General features: G+C 38.7%; 2 protein-coding genes across 2 annotated transcripts; one reads left to right on the forward strand and one right to left on the reverse strand.

Annotated features, from left to right (window-relative positions):
* Positions 1 to 1,226: 1,226 nt before the first annotated feature.
* On the forward strand, positions 1,227 to 15,525 carry smc6 (structural maintenance of chromosomes 6). The gene is made up of 27 exons (XM_065966653.1): positions 1,227 to 1,294; positions 3,351 to 3,492; positions 3,583 to 3,694; positions 4,481 to 4,586; positions 4,684 to 4,820; positions 5,611 to 5,672; positions 5,782 to 5,862; positions 5,979 to 6,080; positions 6,518 to 6,637; positions 6,888 to 6,983; positions 7,567 to 7,713; positions 7,824 to 7,912; positions 8,004 to 8,174; positions 8,291 to 8,469; positions 9,323 to 9,524; positions 9,619 to 9,733; positions 9,851 to 10,011; positions 10,550 to 10,685; positions 10,927 to 11,007; positions 11,096 to 11,266; positions 11,383 to 11,520; positions 11,761 to 11,906; positions 12,769 to 12,894; positions 12,986 to 13,091; positions 13,495 to 13,647; positions 13,732 to 13,829; positions 14,332 to 15,525. Exons 1-27 carry the CDS (start codon positions 1,227 to 1,229, stop codon positions 14,414 to 14,416), a joined length of 3,330 nt encoding a protein of 1,109 aa, XP_065822725.1. The 3' UTR covers positions 14,417 to 15,525.
* On the reverse strand, positions 15,358 to 21,259 carry vsnl1b (visinin-like 1b). The gene is made up of 4 exons (XM_020627621.2): positions 20,925 to 21,259; positions 19,019 to 19,185; positions 18,650 to 18,865; positions 15,358 to 17,239 (listed from the first exon to the last, which is right to left on the reverse strand). Exons 2-4 carry the CDS (start codon positions 19,178 to 19,180, stop codon positions 17,042 to 17,044), a joined length of 576 nt encoding a protein of 191 aa, XP_020483277.1. The 5' UTR covers positions 19,181 to 19,185; positions 20,925 to 21,259; the 3' UTR covers positions 15,358 to 17,041.
* Positions 21,260 to 22,722: the final 1,463 nt, after the last annotated feature.

Here is a 22,722-nt window from a genome sequence, read left to right on the forward strand (position 1 = left end):
TGTATTAACCTTTTTTTTTATTTCTGATCTTTAAAAAACCCAAAGGAAGAAAATACTGATAACTGTTCTAATATTCTTCTATCCACATGGGTTAATAAAGGAGTCTTTGATGATTCTTAGACTATTTAAGTATTTAAGTATTTTGAAAGCATCTTGCGATTTTTTTAAAGCAAATGTAAGTTTCTTTTAAAACATAAAAAATTGGAGAAGAAAAATATCTTAGACGATCAAGAAGAGGTACAAACTAGCAAAAAACTCAATGGTTGTATGGTAATACACGCTTGTTTATTTACACATAGCTTAAAGTAAAATACGGTACAATGTTTGTCTGTTCAATGCTGTATTCACAGAGGTGTAAGCCTGATCTTGTAGGTGTTAACAAAAAAAAAACAGTCTGACCTGTCGCTAAGCCAGGTGTTCCTATTTAACTGGCACATGTATGTAAAAATCAGCACTAGTATTCTAGAAATGTTACTTCTTACCAATAAAAAATACTGGCTGTTCAATTAAATGATTGATGATTAATACATTTTGAGATCAACTAAAATGGGATTTGGTGCCACCCACTGTCCATCTGCTGAACACACCAGTTTTATGACCAGTTTTAACCTAATTTAGGGGTAATGTGTTGTTCAATCATTCTTTATGGTACATTTACATGTAGATGACAGTTACCTACAGTATCCCAAATTCAATAGAGACAGTTCATTTCCCCATTATTCAAAAGGTGTAGGCCTACTGTAGGCTGATTTTTCAGACAAGCAAGTATTTAACATTCAAGAGGGAAGACCATTAAAATGTTTCAAAAGTTAGGTGCACGACGTCAAATCTTGTGACATAACACTGCAACAAACAACTGAAGGGACACAATTTACAACATGTCAGTAATAAATAAAGATCGCCAACTCTTAACCAATAGCAAACCCAAAAATCACCCAAAAGTTCCAACATTTACTTGAGACATGAATGTACTCATCCTGTAAATAATAGTGTTCCGTCTGTGACTCCTTAAAGCTCTAATCATTCAGAGAAAGTCTACTCTGCAGCTCCTTTCGCTGCGAATGAATGCATCACAAAATACAACAAGGTATCCACAACATTGAGCCCACACTTTACATTGCGCTCAATGATTATCAGCCGGAATCTTTATCTGAGGTATCCTAAACGATTACATTAGTGACTTCTACCACCATGCAGACAGAGTTGCTCACCGTGTTTGACGCATGATGAATGAGATTCAGTGGCAGGAGTTGGGGTGGATACTCACACCGGTTCTTAAAGGCTTTGATTGCAGGTAAATCCGTCGGCCCCGGGCGGTCTACAAGAACCGCTACAAATAACATTATGCAGCTTCTTAAGCAAACCTAGTCATTGTTCAGATTTGTTTATGCGATAAACTCCAAATGATATACCGGCTAATGGTCGTTCTACCTTTTTTCATTCACAGAAACGTGAGATTGTATTGTGGACGTCAATCCAGGTAGTTGATGACGTAGTAAGTTTTGTTGAGTGTTTGAATTGAAGTGGGTGTCACAGTTCAGTATGCAGTGCGTACTTTTCAGAAGGGAGTTTCAGTATACTGAACTTTCGTGGTCATTCAGTATGCATTTTTTGGGTCCACCTCAAAAAGCTGGTTTTATGCAGCTTGGATCGGATGCATCCTTTCAGGAAATGTTTTTGTATTGTATTGTATTTTACCACCCACAATGCTGTGTGAAATTAAACGTAAATCGTCACTTCACCTTCACGTGCGCTTCCAAATCAAAACAAACGAGCGTTGATTGATTTAATCTTAAATTGTAGTCCCGACTGAAATCGCTACTTTTAGTTAACAACAAAAAATGTGACAAATGTATACTTTCCCCCATTTAAATAATGATTTCAATATTTAAATGCATCTTTATTGGTTTATTTTACTTTATATTCTGTATCTTGCTGTCTTTCATTTGTACTTTCCTTTGTGTACTGTTTGTTATTTAGTTATTTAATCTGTCTTTTACTTACTGAATGAATCAGACGAAGTAGGAACAAATATCTCCCTACTGTGCGCGCCTACTGAATAGTAGGTACTAAACAGTAGACAGCACGGATAGTAGGTAGGCCTACTGTCTACTGCCTACTGGCAGATTGAGTAGGTACTTGGCAACAGTCTCAACATTGTGACCAGGACATATCGATCAACGATTTAATCTTTCATCATGTTTGTTTTACAGGCTACACACAACGGCAATCTCACAATGGAAGGCGAAATGAGAAAAATGCTTGTCATATTTTTTTCAAGAAACCTTAGGGCCTGTGAGTCAGTTATTTTGGACGTTGGTGTGCAGTCTTCATAAAAGCATGTGTCTAAATTCTTCTGAGTGCCAAAAATGTCTAGCTACTTCTGAACACCTATTTCACAATTTAAGTGGGAATAGTGATTTGCAGATAATGTCTATAGTCAAAATGTTTTAAAAAAGTCTGCAATAGCCTACAGGTAAATCTGAAAAGTTGATTGTGCATTACAATTGTATCTGCTGCTGTTGTGTTACTGCTGGGTTTACAATAGGCTATGATCTACCTCCTGGCTTGAAGACTGAAGGCTCATGTCTCTGTTTTATCGCTCATTCGACCAGTTTTGTTTTCTTTTTTTATAGCTACTCAAGTCTTTAAATATCCCACCATAGTGTGTCGGGTGTCACATTTGTAAATGTCTCATAATAGCAAAATTCAGTTTCTAAAGTTGATGAACATAAGAGATTGTTCAAGTCTGACATGATAGACATATTTAAATGCCGATGACACCGAATATTCATTTTTTTCACCATAAAATCAAGTATGTTTTTGTTGTCTGCATCCATATCAGTAGTTCGCTCAAAGTGTATTCTTATTTCTTCTAGTGTATCACAAAAGGCATCACAATTTACAGCAAAGACAAACAAAGAAGAGATGCACTTTATCAATATTTTCAGCTGTTACTTTTAATATATTTTTTCTTTTGTCCAATTCTGATAAGATAACAAGTTTTTATGTAGTTTATTTCTTTTTTAAACTCTTGTTTAAGGGAATGAAAATCAGTTCAAATAAAGTGAGCGAAGATGATTGATGACTTATTCAATGGACCGTTGTCACAGTATTGTTAACAATAAGGGTCCACTTGGCAGGGCAAATCTTTGGGCTCCATAGAAGTTATGATTTTATGACAGCATGTATGTTGACATGGATTTATACCAAAATAACTTTGACAGGATTACATTGGCCAATAAAATATCTGCCTTGACATCATGCGTCCCCTGTGCAGCACAAAAAAACTGAACAGTTCATTGCAAGTTCTTGTTTCTGTTATTTGTGTTCTCAGATACTTGTTTCAGTATGAGTAAGAGGAAACTTAAAGTGAGCGGTGATAAGAAAGCAGACAAGAGCTGCAGATTAAGAATTGTTGGTAATGAAGAAACACCGGGTGATAAAACCCATCAGGAACCATCTTCCAGCAGCTTCCCTCTTTCTGCCACAGTGAGTAATTTCCCCAAGCACCAACTATTTGTCTTTACTTTCTCTCCAACTCATTAACGGCTGAATATTGTTTCCTGCATGTATTTCTAGGGAGATACCGGCCTTATTGAAAGTGTCAGTATGAAGAATTTCATGTGTCACCATATGCTCGGTCCATTCCAGTTTGGGCTAAATGTGAATTTCATCGTCGGCAACAATGGAAGTAAGGCCATCAGGATCTGTCATTAGATCTTCTGTTTGCTTCAGCTTGTATGTTTTATACCTCCCAACCCAATCAGGGGGATGGACAGACTCTGCTGTATCTACTGCCTTTAAAACTAAGGTGCAATGATGATCTATTTGTGTCATTTAAAAGTAGAGGACTGTAATGAGTTTTTCTTAACTTATTGTGTATGAGTGCATGATTACTGTTGTTCATAGTATGATAGGTGCTAAATGGACTTGAGCTTGTATAGCGCTGATCTAGTCTTCTGACTACTTTACAATGCAGGTCACACCTACCCATTCACATACTGATGGCAGAGGCTGCTAGTGGCCATTAGTTAATCCCATTCATTAATTCATCAGACATGTGGCTGCACCTGCATGTACTGCCTGCATGTGGCAGGGTGCAGCCTGCTTCATCTGGTTGAGAGGCGACCGACTCTAACACTGAGCCACAGCCGCCACATATACGATGGATAGATAGATAGATAGATAGATAGATAGATAGATAGCTGGGCAGACAGACAGTTACACTGTTAGATAAGCACACATACAGGTATACAGAGAGGTAAGTAGACAGATAGAAAATGTAGATGTTTCTACAATAAATGAAATTACACTTGAAGAGAAAATAGCGCTAAATGATTAATGACAGCAGCTTCAAATGTAAAAGAGGGTGTTCATTTGCCTACAACCTTTAGTTCTGCATGTGAGGCACTAGTGTCTGTGGTTTATTCTCCATGCAGTAATTTAATCTCTGTGTTGATTCTAATTTAATTCTGAGGTGGAAAAAGTGCAATCCTGAATGCCCTGACTGTCGGCCTCGGTGGAAAGGCAATCGTCACAAACAGAGGAGTGTCCCTGAAGGATTTTGTAAAGACTGGTGAAGAGTGAGTCACTGTACATAATGCTGGACTCCGTGGGAAAAAGTCCTCAGGGACAATCGATAATGAATTGAATGCCATAACAGTAGAGTCTTCTCTCTAGTGCTGCAGATATAACCATAAATCTGAGAAACAGAGGACCAGATGCCTATAAAAGTGACGTGTACGGCGACTGCATCTCTGTTGAGCATCACATCTCTTGCAATGGAACTCGAACCTGCAAACTGAAGAGCAAATCAGGTGCCTTTCTGCAGTAACAGATTTCCCATTAAACCTTCTCTAAATGTCAGACACACTTAGGAGACGTGAGGACAAAAGCTCTTCAGTCAGACTCTTATCCATCCGAGCTCTGTAAATACTTAAGTCATGGTCAGGAATGTTCCTCTATAAACTTGCACGAGTCTATTTAATGTACACGACACTTTGGCTGCTCTGAGCCAGTGTAAACACAAGACATGTTTACATTCATACAGGTTGATATTTTAGTCATAAAGTTGAAATAGTGCCACTTTCTTATGTGGATAATAAGAACTTGAGCAGCACTTCCCACTTAAAACAGTTTGTGTTTTAAGATTAGGCAGTTTAAAGAAAGTAGAATAAGAAAGTTATTTCAGGTGTGATCGTGCTCCACACTTATTTGGGTGTTTCTACTATTTTGTTTTTTTTAAATATTTTTCAGTTGTAATGGGTGGGGCAGGAACTGAAACGTTGATGAGTGTGTTTTAATGTGTGTTGTTTCCTGGTGTACGCTGTTTATAGATTTGTCTGCTTGTCTTTATGCTTAAGGGACATCTATTCAAATGTATTGTTTCCCAAATTGAAACACTGTATTGTAGACATTGGAAAACACAAGATTCAGTTTTATTCAAGAGATGAATAAAACATGCTTTCACTCCCAACATTAAAGGAATGATCACAATGATAAGTTGAGTTTAAGTTGCTGCTCAGGTAGTGGGAAACCAATAATGTAATCCCCATGAGTATGACAAAGCCTTGACAAACACATGTTGTCGTCTGTCGTGTATTCTAGGAAAACTTATCTCACACAAAAAGGAGGAGTTGACGGCCATCTTAGATCACTTCAACATCCAGGTTTTTATTTGATTTCATAAATGTTTTCAGGCTGTCGTAGAAATCGTTAATCACTGCAGCCTCATTCTACCTGAAAGCCTCAGCAGCACGCTTTTTTTGCGTTTCCCAGGTGGATAACCCAGTGTCCATTCTTAACCAAGAAATGAGCAAACAGTTCCTGCATACAAAAAGTGAATCAGACAAGTATAAGGTAATACATAACTGATAAGGTTTGATTTATTTTTTAGACTACATATGAATTTGGAGAATCTGATATAATATTTCTTTCGTTTGATATTTTTTGGCTTTTTTTTTTGGCTTTTGTAGTTCTTCATGAAAGCAACTCAGCTGGAACAGATGAAGAGGGATTACACCCAGATCAAACAAACTACAACAGTCACACGACAGCAGGTCAAGAGACAAGAGGAAGTACGGCTCTCATCACACATCTTAGACTTTATTGTCATTCAAATTGTACCTTACAGTGCAGATCTTGTTATTATTTTGTATCACATTATTTGGTTGCATTAGCTCTACAAAATCAATACGTCACACATGTTTAGCTGATAGTTTGGTGTTGTCAACCAAGAGACTTTGATATGACTCCAAAATGGTGATATTTACTTGAGGTATGCTGTTCACTTTTAAGTAAACACCATAGGGATGATTGTTAACATAAGTAAGCACTTTGATTGCTCTGCTCTTGTACAGAACACCATTTTTTTTGTCTTACACTTTATCCCTTGATGCACATTGTGACCTTCACTCCTACATGCTTCTGATCAGTTTGTCCATTCATTTCCTTTTGTGTCTTTTGCCAGAATGAAGTCTATTAATTTAATGTTTTTACACTTTTTTGTATTCAGTGTCTCAAGGACCTGAAACAGGAGTTTCTAAAGAAGAAAGAGAGGTATGAAACTGTGTCATCCACCAGTGAGATAAAGGAGGTCCTTGAGAATCTGAAGAAAAAAATGGCATGGTGTTTGGTAAGAGATATTTTGTCACAGTTGTATAAAACAGATACAATTTATTTGTACCATTTATTTTTTTTACTTCCTGCTTTCTTTACATTTCATTGTGGATTCTAAGTAGTGTGAAAATGTAGGAAAAGAAAGCAGAAACCATACCAAAGAAAAGTGGAATAATAGCAAGAACAACATCTCCATTGGTTCTTCATTTTCAGTCAGTTTCATTCAGCTCTTGCAGATGATCATGGTCATCTTTTTTTCCTGTCAGGTCAGAGAGAAGGAGGTGTTAGTACAGCAGCTGAAGGAGGACATTGAAAGGGAAGGGAATAATGGCAAACATCAGAAGAACCTTCAGCTCTATCAGGTGACTCACAAGTGTCCTTATTCTATTAAATATACAAGAGTCTATTTATAAATGTTGTAGCCCTTCTCACCCTCACCAGCAATTGAACTAAGTGTCTTCACTTCATGTTAGGACAGTACACTTGGAGGTTTATAATACCTGTCCTCCAGTGAAAAAGCAATGTCGACTTGGAATTTTTTGTTCTAACATGTTGTCTTCAGAGATCCCTTTAACTCCGTAGTGTATTGCCCTCAGAATGTCTCTCCTTTCATTTTTATCTGTGAAGAATTTACTACACGTGAGGTGTTTTTATATTTCTTTTATAAAGGAGGAGGTTATATCTAGGATTTAAACAGAACTTGCGCTGTGTCAGTCACTGCAGGTCACAAGCTCCATGCACATTATAAACAGAGATGCTAGCAACACTTAGCACAGTGAAACTTCTGTAGATGACTTTGTCTCAAAGAATACTTTCATTTAAAGCTAAATCTCACAGTCTACATGTTGTTTTTATCACAATATGATAATGTATCCAATCTTTGGACATCAATACATTCTTTTCTGATATTTAAAATTCTAACATGATGAGTTTCCTTCCACATAGGCTAAGGTCATCCAATTAGAAGGGAGGCTTCAGTCCGTAAAGAGCTGTATTGACAATCTGAGAGAGCAACAAGACTCTTTGTCAGATGACTGTCACAAGTTGAAAATACAAGTGAGGATTATTAACAAAAGTCATAAGGAAAAGGAGGTATGGATTTAGAAATTCATGATAAACCCAGTTCTGTATCTGTGCAAAACCTATTTTTTTAAAGTATGCATAACGTAAGTTGTTTAAAGAGACGCAATCTTTTCCCTCAGCTTGTCTATTTTCAGGTTCTGAACAAACTCAAGCACTCAGAGAAGGAACAAAATCTTCTTCAGAAGAAAATAAACAATGCAAAAACAAGGTGGGGGAGTACTGAGGTGAAACAAATCCTCTAACTGAGGGCCTGAAGAGAAAGACATGCATGCATTTGATACTATGTTTCTTCCCCTCAGCAGGAGCCCAAACGAAGATGGAGAGACAGAGTACACTAAACAGAAGAAGAAAATATCTAGCCTGAAAAAGGAGCTTGCAGAGCTTGAGAGTGAGTGCTCACAGCTGAATCAAGAGATCAATAGCAAACATCAGGCACTTTTCAAAAGAAGGGAAGAGCAGGACAAGCTGAGGTACCAGACGCTACTTTTACTTGAAACGAATGTATGTTGAGGGTTTGTGGGGGGATTGTCATTTATATGAGGGCCCAGATTTTCTGCCCTGATGGAGAATTGTTACTATTGGACAGATTGGAAGAAAGAAACATCCAACAATCATACAAGTCTAAACTTATGAGAAAGACTCGGTTCCTCGCCAGTCAATCAAACAACCTGAAGCGTTTTGGAGATAATGTACCCGACCTGCTGAATTCCATTTCTGAGGCGCTTGCCAAAGGACGCTTTCTCAAGAGACCTCTTGGTCCCATTGGTGACTCCTTTTATCATGTTTTGTTGGTTTGATTTCTCTGCTGATTAATGTCAAATTAGTTTGACTTTCTAGGAATTACGCTTATTTGCATTATTGCAGAAAACCAGTTATAACGTTTGCTCAAAAAAAAAAAAAAAAAAAAAATAGAAACAAGGGGAAACAGCTAGCCTGTGTCTGTCCTAAGGTAGCATTTACACTCACCAGCATCACCAAATCTCTCTCAATAAACATGACATATCTTAAATGTATAAAAAGGGTAAGAAATGAACAAATTAAGGTTTTACAGGAGACTATGCCCTGGCTAGAAGCAAGTAGCAGTAACTGCACTGATTAGTGAGCTGGACAAACTCACGCTAGCTGTTTCTTTAGTTTCCTGTTTGTATGCTTAGCTAGGCTAGTAGGATGCTAACTTCTGCATCATTTTGATTTTAGAATAGTATTAAAGATTATTCTAGCTCTAGTCGAGAAAGCAAATAAATGTATTTAATAAATGTAAGAACAAAATTAATTAACACTCCAATGGAAGGTTATGATATTTCAAGAAAAACTCCCAATTTTTTAAACATTATTTTTTGCAAGTTTTGTTTCATCTTAATTTGTGACCATAATCTCAAAGAGTTTTTTTTAAATGTATAATCTTAGAGAATGTTACATTTTCTTCTCAGTAATTTAAACTGTTATTCTTAATCCTTCTCCTCTGGAAGTGTAATTTATTTCTTAACTGCAGTGGTCCTAGTAAGCTTTTATGCTTTTTTTTTTTTTTTTTTTAAATTTTAAGTTTAGTTTTTACACACCTGCAGTGAATTAGTTCTACAAATTATACAGTATATAGACAGCCTGTGTCCTCTCTCAGGAGCCTGTTTCAGTCTGAACGATCCCACGTTGGCATTAGCTGTGGAGTGTTGTCTGCGGACCCTCATGAAGACTTTCTGCTGTGACAACTACAAGGACGAGGCAGTCCTTCAGGAGCTGATGTCTACCTATTATCCAACGGGCACCAGGCCAAAAATCATTGTCTGCCCTTTCTCAGACAAACTGTACAACATTCAAAGACGGTCAGCAGCAGCAGAATTTCTTTGTTGTTGACTTATAACATTTGAAAGTTCAAATAATCATGTGTTTAACGTCTATGCTTTTTTTTTTTTGTAGGAAAGCATATCACCCTGAATGTCATACTCTGATTGACGTAATCACAGCACCAAGCCCGGTCATCATAAACTGTCTCATTGATATAAGGGCGATAGAATCTGTTCTGATCATCAAGGTAAGTACATCTCTAATGCACATTGATACCAAATCTGGCATGTTATGGATTACATTTTTTTTTAAATTTGTTCAGTTTTTGTCTTATCACGAAATAACTGTGGCTTCATTGTTTAAGGAAAAAGACATAGCGAGGAGGATCATGCAGCAAGGAGAGTCACCCCTAAACTGTCGTGAGGCCTTCACTGCTGAGGGAGATCAGGTGTATCACAACCGTTATTATACCTCTGACTGCAGCAGAGCCAAGTATCTGGGCGTGAATCTCGAGACTGAAATAAGGTAATTGATATGCATGCAACACACATTATGAGAAAAAAAATGAAGACTGACAGAGTTACATCTCTACTCACAGGCACCTCTGAAAATCAGTGATTCATGTATTTCATCATGAATCTCAACCATGCTAGCAGTTTCCCGCTGTTTCCACTTTTTATGCTAAGCTAAGTTAAGCTAATCAGACACTGTACTGTATCCAACTTGCTGTTAAGCATCCAAACCCCAGATTGGTATACATCTTCTTATCTATCTCTTTGAATGTCAACAAATGAGCCTTGAAAAAATACATTAAATTAAGAAACACTCAACGATCGTGTCAACATGTGCACAATTTGCTGCATTTTCTTTCTCCTGCATTTATTCCATTTGGAGTGAATACTCAAATATTAAGTATTTCATTTTCAAAGCTTCACTCTTTGTTCAATGAAAACATGAGTCTGCAGTGTTTGCGAGTTTTCTAAAGAGGCTGTTATGAGATTCTTTTCTCTGTCGACTGTGTGGAGTTCTGAGTTAAAATAAAGTTGTATCCTGCCTGTCACAGCGTGTTGGAGTCAGAGTTGGAGAATCAGCAGGCTCAGCTGTCCAGGTTTCAGCTTCAAGTGACCTTTTTGTCTAATGACATCTCGTACATGGAGAACAAGCTGAATACCGCCATTACCATCCTGAAGAAAACTCTGGTCAGTGAACTGTGAACTCTTTCAAGATTTGCACCAGAACGTTTTATACCAGTAATGCTTCCCTCAGAACATTTTCTTTTGTTTCTCTCCTGATATGACCATTTTCTTTTTGCTCAATCTGAGAGACAGCTTGGTTTTTATTGCTGCTGTTTTTGCAGAAAGGTCACTGCTGAAAATTGTGTGATTTATCTAGCTTTATTGAAGGGTATATTGCAAATAACATTGGCTTTTTTTTATACAGGCCTCTGTGAATCAAATCAAGGCAACTATAACTGAGCTGCAGACGGCTGGAGAGGAGCACGCTAGTGACATCAGCTCCTTGGTGATCATTTACAGTTGTCTTTCATTAAAACAGACACAAATCCTAAGAGGGATTTTGTAAGTCCAATGTCTTCAAATGCTTGTTGCAGGAAGAAGTTGCCAACGAGAACAGTCAGAAGATCAAGACAGAGAAACAGGCTGTTGATGAAGCAAAGTTGGAGCTAGACAAATGCTGGAAAAAGGCAGAGGACATGGAGTCACAATACTCTTCTGTTAGGAAACGGTTTGATCAACTCCTTGAAGAGAGGGAGCCCTTAAAGGTACAGTCAAGGCAGGCATGTTTCTGCCTAGATTCTGCATCTATTGTTAGTGTGTAAAGCCTTTCTTATATGAAGTAGTGGTTGTAAAATGTAATATTTTGTTTGTTGTCCTGAAGCATGAACAAGAGAAGCTGGAGGCTGAGTGTACAAAGTGTAAACATAATTTTAAGATCATAGAGAACCAACTTAAGGCTCATGAAGACAACATCCAAGCTATGAAAAGTGACCTCGCGCAAAGAGAAGAAGAGTTACAGGTACCAATAGCTTTACTAAAACAGTTGTAATGTAAGTGATGTAGCATTTTCATTTGAGGCTAAAGTGTTTATTATAGTACAGTTTATCTCTCGCCCTTTAGCTATACAAAACCATTCCTATCAGCTAGCTAGCAGTTGGAAAAACTCAACTTAAGAGGTGATTTACTGCCTCCAGAGATCTGTAGCGATCTCAAGTAAAATCCGTAAGGCTGTCTTAAGCGCTCACATATGTGATGACAGGAATATGTGGCCAAAGCCTCAGAGATCAGTCCTGAGCGGCAGCAGGTGAGCGGCAGCACCATGAGCATCGACAGAGAAATCACTCAGCTGAAGGAGAAAATCAAAGTTTTGGAGAGCAGCCATGGAGACCGGGAGAAAGTGGTCAGGTGAGAAATGACAAGTTTTCTGAAAAATGTGTGGGAACAGAGATGTTGAAACGCGCTGGCACAAAATATCTCCCAAGGACGGAGCAGCTCTGCAGATAGGCCTAATGTGAAAGGTTGAACCTCTTTCAGGTGTACACCGTTTTCCAGTAGTAATTTGGTTGACCGTTAATTATACATCAACATGAAATCCCACATCAACTTAAGTGCTGTAGTTAATTACTTATTCAAAGTACAAGTTGTTCTTGTTCTATACCTGAATATTTGTTTGCTGATGTCCTATTGCATTCTGTTTTGACTCGGGATTTATTTTTGTATTTTTACTGCAATACATTGTAGATTTCTTTTCATGAAAAAGTAAAATATTGCGCATTTTCTTCAGAAAACTCTACTTACTCATGCACAAGAAAGGATCAGTAAAGAGATATGATGTACAACTTTGTCCTCGAGGGGGCTCCAAGATCGGTGCAGAGAGTTCCTCACAGGAGCTTTAAGTGACATTTTTAAGGCATGATTTGATTGGTAATGCAGTATTTTCAAAGTGCCGAAGCTAACCAGCTAACTTTGAGTTCATTTTGTAGAAAGACGTTTGATATTTTGAATAGAAGAAGTGTTAGAGTTGTCCTGCATCATTCTTCCTCATCATGGCACTAGGTTTCAGCTTTAGTTATGTAGTCGGGTAAAAATTTGTTTCTGCCCACTGAGGTTCAGCTCATCCGCCGAGACTCCTCCTGCCACCGAGAGTCTTTTCAACTGGATACTTCAATCTGATCTGCCCGTTGGCCATCGCTAAATCATATTGTGGCCTTGTTCTGGAATAAGAAAAATTTAGGCTAGGCCATTTTCTGTCCTGTGCCCTCATTAGGGAGTACGCAGAGGCCCTCGCTCTCTACAGAAAGAAAACCAACCACGTGACAGATCTGCGGGGGTTCATTGATCGACTTGACAACATCATGTCAGACAGGAGCAACAGATACAAAGTCATGCGTAGGTAAATAATGCCCTACTGAGTTTCAAAACAATCCAGAAATACATAACTGTAGCATCTCTGATTTCATGGTTTCATCTTTCTCCTCCCAAAGGTCTCTCTCTGTCAGATGCAAGCTGTACTTCAATAACTTTCTCATAAAGATGAACTGCTGCGGCGCCATGATTTTTGATCACATCAATGAGACGCTCTACATCTCGGTACGTCTATATGTGTGTTTTTATATGTGATCTACTGTGATAGTTTCTTCCTGTTCAAGTTCACAGAATGACTCAAAATCGCATCAAATTAAGGAGTATAAAAAACATCATTATTGTCCCTCCTCTTTCCTTTTCCCATATCATTTCCTGCCACCACACAGCCACAAAACAATCTTAATGAAAACAAACACCTGGTATATACATTACTTTTTAAAAACCCTCGGTTCAGCTCAGTGGTTAAATTGAACGTCCCATATGCAAAGGTTATAGCCCTCGAAACAGCCGCCCTGCATTTGACTGTCCTCAAATCTACTGTCCTCTCCTCCCAAAAAGGGCACAAAAAGCACCTAAATAATCTTGTGTAAGTGTTTTGGGAATAAATACCCCACCTCTTGATGTAAAGGTTGGGCCTACAGAGAGGGAGGATGAAGCTGTGAGGGACACGAGGTCACTGTCAGGCGGTGAACGCTCCTTCTCCACTGTTTGCTTCATGCTCTCCTTGTGGGAGATCACAGAGTCACCCTTCAGATGCCTCGATGAGTTCGACGTCTACATGGTGAGCACACAGAAACAACAGCATTACCTCGCGCATTAACAATTTGTATGAAAATGTTTTAAATTTAACTCACTTTCTTTGTAGGATATGCAAAATCGCAGAATCTCTCTGGATCTCCTCCTGGATCTGTCTCAGCGGCAGCAACTTCGACAGTTTATCTTCATCACTCCCCTCACCACCAGGTGGCGCTCTTTTTAGTGTTTGTTTCTGACCTAAACCTTTAGATTAATTGTAACTTTACATCTTTTGTTTTATTAAAGAGGCTAAAATGAACCGTCAGATCAGTTACAGTACTGGATCTTCAAAATTTGAAAACTTTTGCAAAATGAGAAGTGTTTGAATAAAATCAGAATATGATAAATAAAATAATCATTATCTGTATCTGTTTTTCGTGGATTTTATTGATTATATTAATCTTTTAGAGGCTTTTAAACTTTAACAATTTGTAATTAATAGTGGCGTTATGTATTGAAATTCTATACACTTTTTAGAATTTTAACACATTTCTTAACCTCATTTAAATATGGATTTTAAATATATATTTAAACACTGATTTAATTTGAACAGTGCCATGCAACAGTGGTCATATTTTTAAGTCTCTTTTTGCATTCATAAAGACTTGATTCACTGTTTCAAAGGGTTTGATGACTAATCACAAAGTCACCTGCTGTTTCTCTCTTTCAGAAATTTGCCTAAAAGCAGCCTCATCAAAGTCCACCAGCTTCAGGGTCCACACAATCAAAGGGAGACTGAGGATGAAGACGTTTGAAGTGAGCTCTAGAGACCATAACATAAAGAATGTTTATGTGCACAGTCATTTATTTTTCAGCCTTACCATACTGTATGTGTTTGGGAGTTCCACTCTTTGTTTCTTTAATGAGATAGTGTAAAGGATGTGTTATATGTAAAAATGTTGTGTTATTCATTATTCTGTAACTCAGTTTTCTGTGTGTTTTAGAATGCTAGTGTTCATTATTCCTGAAGTTAAAAATCTGTTTAGATGTAGTATACATTTTAGTTTAAATGTTGGTGACTTTTGCATCCGGAGTTTGGTACTAAAGATCAAACCATTTTACTCTATGAACTCAACTTGACACTGTTAGTATTCTCACAACAAGCAATCTATTGGTGAAGTTTGCAACTAGTCACGGACAAACACTGATCATCTTTGGCATCATCTATGTGACATTAACTTGAGCTCTATCTAATTCTCTCCCTTGTTGAGAACCTTTAATCTAACAGTATTTAAACGGTATTACTGTCAAGACTCATGTCTATTGTTCTAATAAACCTTTTGCATAACCTAAACACTTTTATATGCGTCATACTTTTTCACACACACGCACGCACACATGCACACACGCATTAACACACACACACACACACACACACACACACACACACACACACACACACACACACACACACACACACACACGTGCACTGACACACACAATAACACACACACACACACGAGCATTGACACACACAATAATTTACTCATATTATGTGTTGGATAACCTGCTGCTGTAACGCCACAATTTCCCAGTTTGGGATCAATAAAGTAATTCTATTCTATTCTATTCTAACACACACCCACGCATACACACAATCAGCTATTAGCTCATGCGGTCCATCCGCTCATCCACATCAACACGCTCTTTTAATTCTGCACCTCTTTTTTGCATTAATTACACCTGCTCCACTGTGTCTTTTGAAAAAGCCTGGTGATGGTTTATTCATTTTAATCACTACAGAATTATTTTTGGGTGAAACACATGCCACATGTATAAAAGAATACAGTCACTTATGATTTTTTTCATATTTGATAGAAACATTTACTAGACAAAGAATGACTTAGTGACTGGACTGAAATGTGTAAACAAATAACGACATAAATAATGTGAGGGTTGGTTTCAGTTTATGTTTCAGACAGAACAGTGAAAAGCTTCTGCAACCTCCACTACTGTCAGTGGACTACAAGCAGACTCTCAGTCCATGCTTGCATAGGCTAGAAATGGGGAAGCAAAGCGTTTGAAAGAGAGTTTCCGCCACAAGTTTCAAACTCACATTATCACCTGGCTGACGTCTCACACTGAAACGCTCTTTCAAAAGCTCCATCTAATGCTTCTCTTGAGGGTCCTGCATCTTTAATGATTGTTGCAAATGGAATAGATTAGAAGATGAGACCTTTCAATAAAAAGTTTCTCCTTACAAAAAAGTTTTATAAGTAGGAATGCAGTGTGTCCAGTAAACATATATGAGGCCTTTTAAAACCTTTGGAAGTGGTGCTCTTCTCATGAGGTCCCCAGCCAAGAGAGTGAGCGCCCAGCAATAAGGTCAAAAGCCGAGACTGTACTCATTTTGCAGTGCTTTCTTTTCTGTAAACATGTTGATATGTACTGAGTTAAGTCGTTTCAGTCGAAGTCAAAGAAGCAGCCAGTATAAGAAGCCAATTAGGATCATATGTTGGGAGTAATGAATGAGTACTGGGCCTAATGACAGTGGTCATTTCCTCGAGTTAAAGCGGCAGCAGTACAGTAAGTTCATAAAGAAAAAGCTGCTCCATATATTTCTGCTCATCCTAGAAGTCACTGAAGCAAAACAGAACACATTGGTAACGTGAAAGCTCTTCCCTGGATATTAGCCCACAACTGCGACCCAAATATATTCCCAAAAACTCAAGTGTCACACATACACGTGTATCAAACGGAGGGAAGCATGCGCCCACGTTACTGGAGGTGAACAATAAGAGTCTGATGAGTCACATACTGTACATCCCATGCAACAATACTAAATGAATTCTGGAGGGTTTCTCTTTTATAACCACCTAAAGATGCAAAAGGTAAGAGATTATATTTTTTGACACATAATATATGCATGCAAAGAACCTACTCTCCTTGGTTCCATCGTGTGAAAACATCTGGAACAGACGCGGAGCCTCTCTACTCTCCAAGAGCTCAACAGGTCTGGATAGTAGAGACAGTTACAATTATCATAGGAATTATTGTTTTGTTACTATTATGTAAAGCGTACAGTCGTTGCAGCAGTGAACACTGGGGGATCCTAAATACTGCAGGAACATAATTTAATGCAGTGCTCCACTGATATACAAGCTAGGGTTGAATGAGAATGTATAGGGTTACTGTGCACAAATCACGTTGGCATGTTTCCAAATAGAAATGTATGATATCTGTATAGCTATATTCAAAATTATTCAGCATTTGACATTCTCATGCATACAACCACAAGAAGCGAGTCCATTGAAAAATAGTCCAAGCATTGTTTTTTTTTTCCTGTGGAAATGGCAGAGAACCTAATGAGACATTAAAACATGTGCTGCTGTCCAGAGTGTGTGGATTACAGACGGGGAAGAGGAGCGAGCAGGGAGGGCTCACTTCTGCATTTCACACTGCAACAGGAGCACGATGGACGGGTCGCTCTTCGCAGCCTCTTTGAACTCTTCCAACGAGATCTGGTCGTCGTTGTTCTTATCCATTTTGCTGAAGATCTTGTCCACCCTCTGCGCCGGTGTCAAACCATCCTCGTTCATCTTCATCATGATCACAGTGCCCACCATTTTGTAGATTGCCTGTGGGTGAGATGCAGTGATAAATTAGCACAGGACTGATTCTTATGTAACCCAGTGAAGCGTAGCTGGATTGTTCGTTTGTTCATAAAGATGGAGATCAGTGATTCACAGCAAGTGGTATTTATTACCTGGGGGTTCGTTTTTTTTACTGTAACAGAAGAGTATGTGGAAAGCTTAACAAATGAATACAGCCAAACCAAAATTGAACTAGATGTAGAGCTTGTGGTTTATTAAGATATGAGTACCTTACATTTGTGTAAAGAAAAAAACTATTGCGATTAGGTCTAATGCTCACTGTACATTTTCAATAACATGAGCCTCCAAAAGGACTGAGTCAGATTATGTAAACTCTATTTGTAGAAATCAAAGATAGTTTATGTGTAAAGAGTAATGTGTCCAAAAAGTAATGTGTGAAAGGTAGAGAATGTAAGACACATTGATAAACAGTTCAATATGTTAGCGCTAACTTCAGTTTGCTCAAGAATGTTAGCCAAGAGTAGTGAGATGTTTAAAATGTAGGATTAAAGCAAAGTAATTGTCTTAAAGTCACAAAATTAAAGTTAGAATACTTAGAAAAAGTGACCAATGTATAGTTTACATAATTGTTAGCTAAAATCACTGCATAAATAGCTCAAAACGTTAGCTAAGATAAGGCTAATAGAAAATACAGAACGGTTGAAATTGAAAACTATAAGCAATTAATTAAATAGTTGAAATTGAAAGCTGGCTGGCTTAAAGTCAAAAATAGGTAGAAATTGTTAACTAATGAAGAAAATAAGCAGTTGAAACTGTTAGCTAATCAACGCTAGCTAAACTTATTTGCTCAAATTGGGATAACAAATTAACTTTTGAAATTGTTGGGTAAAAGTCACAAGTTAAAAATAAAAAAAATATATAGATAATGTTAATTTCTGGGGCTCCAAATGGTAGTATAATGAATGCAACTTCTCCAAAGTGAAACAAACACTGAATAAGAGGAATATTGAAAAAAGCTATACCACTTTCATTAAATTCATAGTGACAAACAACATCTACCATACAATCCACACATTTGAAACAAGGCAGGCAATAGGGCCAATGGTGTACAACATACTTGAGATCTAGTGCAATAGGGCTTTTGGGGCGTTGAGACAAAAAAGGTAGGAAATAGTTAATGTAGATTATTTGCATTGAAGCGTGGAGCAAATGTATCACTACAGAAATGGTCAATATGCTGTGCTCTCTGTGACATATCAGATTTACTACTGATGACGTTCCCAGAAATGGCACAAAGTAATTCTATACCACTGCAGTTTTGTCACTGGCGATCTGAACTCAGGGCATTGCCGGTGTGTAGGACACTGATAACACCAAAAAAATAACAAGCAAGTACCTGATGAGCAAGAGCTTAATGACTCAATAATCCCTTACCTCGATTATCTCCAGCATCTCCACTCTGGTGATTTTGCCGTCACCGTCCAGGTCGTACATGTTGAAGGCCCAGTTGAGTTTCTGCTCAAAGCTGCCGCGGGACGTGATGGACAGAGCGCAAATGAACTCTCGGAAATCAATGGTGCCGTCCCCATTTTTGTCAAAGGTTCTGAAGGCGTGTTGTGCAAATTTGGATGCATCGCCATAAGGAAAGAACTGCAAATGTGGGAGAGATGTGTTCAATAATTCAAGGCTTTAGCAGTTAAAAGCACCACTTCATGACGCAAAATAGCCATGGCATATGAAGGACCACTGATCTGATAGATGTAAAAGAATCAAATGATAAAGAGACATTGACTTGAAACAAACCTTGACATAAAGCTGCTGGAATTCGTCCAGATTCAGCCTGCCAGTGGGGCAGTCTTTCAGGAAGCCTTTGTACCACTGCTTCAGTTCGTGTTCATTAAACTCTGTGTTCTTCACCAGATCCTCCATCACCTCGGGAGTCAGCTTGCTGTTCTGCTTTCCCATGGTTCCTGTGGTGCAAGAACATGTGAATAATGCATTTATCTATGCTTGAGTGATGACAGTATAACAGCACAGTATGAAAACTGCCCTTTTTATATCCACATTGAGCATGACCACAGGGTTAATTCGAGTATTTTTAGGGAGAGGGAGGTTAGCCTGCAAATATGTCCCTGGTGTTCCTGTTCTATTTATGTCCCTGCATCCTGCCTGTGCCAGTCTCTGGCCCGGGTAGCGCTGACCTGGATCGTCACTGTCAGAGCAGATCCAGTTTGTCAAATGTTCGATCGCCACTATCAAGTTTCCACTGCAAACACTATTGTTCTATAACCTGACAATGACAACAAAGCCTGTGCTTGGTTGTAAGAGAGGCCCCTGCTGCAGTAAACCCACAGACCCGAGTGAGGACAGCATGCAGGAGCAGACAGTCGGCCTGCTGTAATCTGGATTAGGGAGGAATATAGCTTATAACTCTCTGCTCTTTATATGCTATAGTTTTTAAGCCAGTTGTGGGTGATGCACAGACTAATCAGACCAGATTATCATCACACTGAAGGTCCTCAGTAGCCATCATGGCAGCTTGAGCATCCACACCAGAGCTTCCTCTCAGAAGTCCCACATTCATAAATTATTGACTCATGGTGTGACAGATGACATAATGAGTCCAAAATGCGCCAATTCTCAATACATCATCAAACACAGAGGCAGCGAAGCAATAATATAGCTTATTTGCATAAAATTAACCAAATAGAGTACATCGTGGGAACCTCTTGAGACCAGCATATGGTCCACATCTCTGCAGCAAGCAGCAGCAGCAGCATGACAGCAGGCTGAGCAGCTCCACCACACACAGCACTGCATTGGCTTGGGCCTTCACACAACAAACAGCAGAAATATGCGCAAACCACAGTGTTTAATATGCACCCGCTGCTTGTCACATAACCAGTCCGGAGGAGCCAGGCTGTTAATTATAGGATCTCATGTCGGGTTAAATCTTTAGACTAGGCTGCAGGAAATGACCTTGAGGACAAACATTTTGCAGGAAGATGACAAAACGGGATTGTTTGAACGGAGCGTTGAGCTCGACATCGAACTGCGCCGTTTGTTTGTTTGGTACAGAAATATGCGTCTCGCTGCGTGCTGGCCACAAGTATGAGTGACTCGTTTTGCCCAAATAGAGGCCACCAGATGTTGTTTTATTTCACGCTTTGGGCAATGACATCTGAGTTAACGCTATTAAAGCTAACCGCCTCCTGTGCAGAGCAGAGAGGGAGACGCTGCTGCATTCCGATGGAAACGACGCAGTGAGAGTATTTTCAGATTAGATCCTGCTGCTAATGACATCTTTGCATGCGCATTTGGGGCGAAAAAAAAAAAAAGCCAAGAATTTCATAACCAACCAGACCTCATTTTAAAATGCAAGGCAGCTCCAATCGGTGCAACAGCAGAGCCACATTTTCTTCTAGCTCATAAAGCCAATTAATTAAGCCATTCTTGATGACATTCTATTAAGTCATTAAATCATTGCTTTCTGTAATTCTTCTGTTTTCTGCTACTTTCCAGGGCAAGACGCAGGGGTTAATTTTAAGGGATGCGCAGGTGCCCGTGTGAAAACCCCTCTACTCGATCCTATTCATTCAAACGAAAAGAAATTGTGAAAAAAGAATGACACGTTCATAACCACGTCTGTTATCTAATAATGACACATAACATGACATGGAGCCGACATGTGCAGGCAAACACTTCTTACCTTTTTACTGCCTATATTTGGTGATTCTCTATCGGAATAAATCTGCTCTGGCTTCTGCAGAGTAGAACACCGCCTTCCGATGGAAACGTTTTGCCCAAAAGGGAATTTTTGTCAACACTGTTCGTCTCCTTTAAATAAAAAAATTAAAAAACACCCGCTGATGAAATTACTGGATTTTCCCGACGTTATTCCAGATGAGGCGCAGCAGGGACCGATCCCACGCCAGTCTTTGGTTATGCGACTACAGGAGCGCAGCGTCACCCGTGTGCATCACAGCCTGATCATGAGTTTACTGATGCTCTGCTGCTCGCTCTGGGTTCAGCTGCTGCTGGATCCTGTCACGTTATGACTGGATCCTTCGTCGTGATGATCAGCCTTACATGTATTCAGCAGAAAATAAACATTTGGGATTCTGGTCTGTGTACGCTGTGCTCTAGATTTGTGAGCTATAGGCTATGAGTCTTGATTTTGTAACTTGGATCTTATCATTAATTATATCCTAATTAATCTGGATTTGGATTCTACTAAGAATGGACGTTAATTTATAAACCAAGGATAGATAACGATGTACCGGGGGCCCCATTGCCACCTCCCCTCCCCCTGCCTGTGAAATGTACATTTACTGGATTTGTTTTGAAGTTTTTAAAAACAGTTATACTAATAGTAACAAATATAAAAAGTACATCTGATTTGGAAAGCACTTTTTTTAGTGTAGGCTACTCAAAGGCACTGTAGCCTACTTTAGTTAAACTATAAAAGATAGCAACAATACACACAGGTCTTATAAACAACATTATTAAGTGGCAATTCTATAGGCCCCAACAGATTGTATTTAAAAAAAACAATAACAAAAAGGAATATAAAGATAATGAAAAACTTTCATTTTCCTTCAGTGAGTAATTGGCAAAGCTTTCACAGGTTTTCACAACAATAATGCATGCAACACTAGCAGCACAAGAGTACCGGGCTGTCAGATGGGGCCTCCTTAGGGAGGATGCCCTGTTATTGCAAACTTTGCAAACTTTGCACATTTTCATTTTGTCAGCCATTGGAGTCACCCTACTGGCCTGGGGCCCCAAGCAGCTGCATGTCTTGAATGTTGACAAGCAGCGCCTCTGCATATAATCACAAATATTTATACAAAGACTCAGCACAACAACCCATTAAAACCATTTTCAAAAAGGTGAGTTTTGAGGAATGACAGTGCAGTCATGAATATGTGAGGGGAGGAGTGAGGTCCAGAGGGAGGGGCAGGTATGAGGGTCTCTATACCCCCTGTCATTTTGGTTTGGTAGTTACAAATAAAAGCTTTTATGTAGATCATCATAAAAAAGTACAATTTCTTACCATCCACTGAGGTTTCAACACCTAGCCACCTTCAAACATATAAAGTTTGTCATAGACTGCTAGTTGGCTACTTGTTCCCCATTATTTTCATGCTAAGCTAAGTTAACCAGTTTCTTGCTTAAGCGTCATATTTACTTGTCTGACAAGTACGCTGAAGGTCTTATTAACAAAGGGAATCACTTTTTCTGCTTGTCTATTAATCAGTAACTGGAAATAATTGGATCGTGAAATTCTTGAGGGATATCACGTTTTCAGTTCAAAAAACCTAATTTTCTGTTAGCTACTGTCAGACTGACCATTATATAAGAGTGCCATTTAAAATTAAAGCTAACACTGTAACAGAAATACCCTCGCAGGTACCTCTTTATTCCATTTAACCCCTGGCGGACATTTTCTTCTTCTTTTGATTGACTAGCACGTCTCCTCGAAGGGTTTTTAGCAAAAGATCTTT

Source organism: Labrus bergylta, chromosome 18 (genome assembly GCF_963930695.1).
Source record: "Labrus bergylta chromosome 18, fLabBer1.1, whole genome shotgun sequence".
Classification (NCBI taxonomy): domain Eukaryota; kingdom Metazoa; phylum Chordata; class Actinopteri; order Labriformes; family Labridae; genus Labrus; species Labrus bergylta.

Bases quoted from the DNA above. Each gene is read 5' to 3' on its own strand.
- smc6 (XM_065966653.1), top strand. From the start codon at position 1,227: ATGAATGAGATTCAGTGGCAGGAGTTGGGGTGGATACTCACACCGGTT. The intron at 4,821-5,610 runs GTGCCTTTCTGC...CGTGTATTCTAG, and splicing joins CAAACTGAAGAGCAAATCAG to GAAAACTTATCTCACACAAA. The intron at 6,984-7,566 runs GTGACTCACAAG...CCTTCCACATAG, and splicing joins AGAACCTTCAGCTCTATCAG to GCTAAGGTCATCCAATTAGA.
- vsnl1b (XM_020627621.2), bottom strand. From the start codon at position 19,180: ATGGGAAAGCAGAACAGCAAGCTGACTCCCGAGGTGATGGAGGATCTG. The intron at 18,866-19,018 runs GTTTGTTTCAAG...CCACATTTGCAG, and splicing joins TCCAGCAGCTTTATGTCAAG to TTCTTTCCTTATGGCGATGC. The intron at 17,240-18,649 runs GTAAGGGATTAT...TCTCACCCACAG, and splicing joins AGATGCTGGAGATAATCGAG to GCAATCTACAAAATGGTGGG.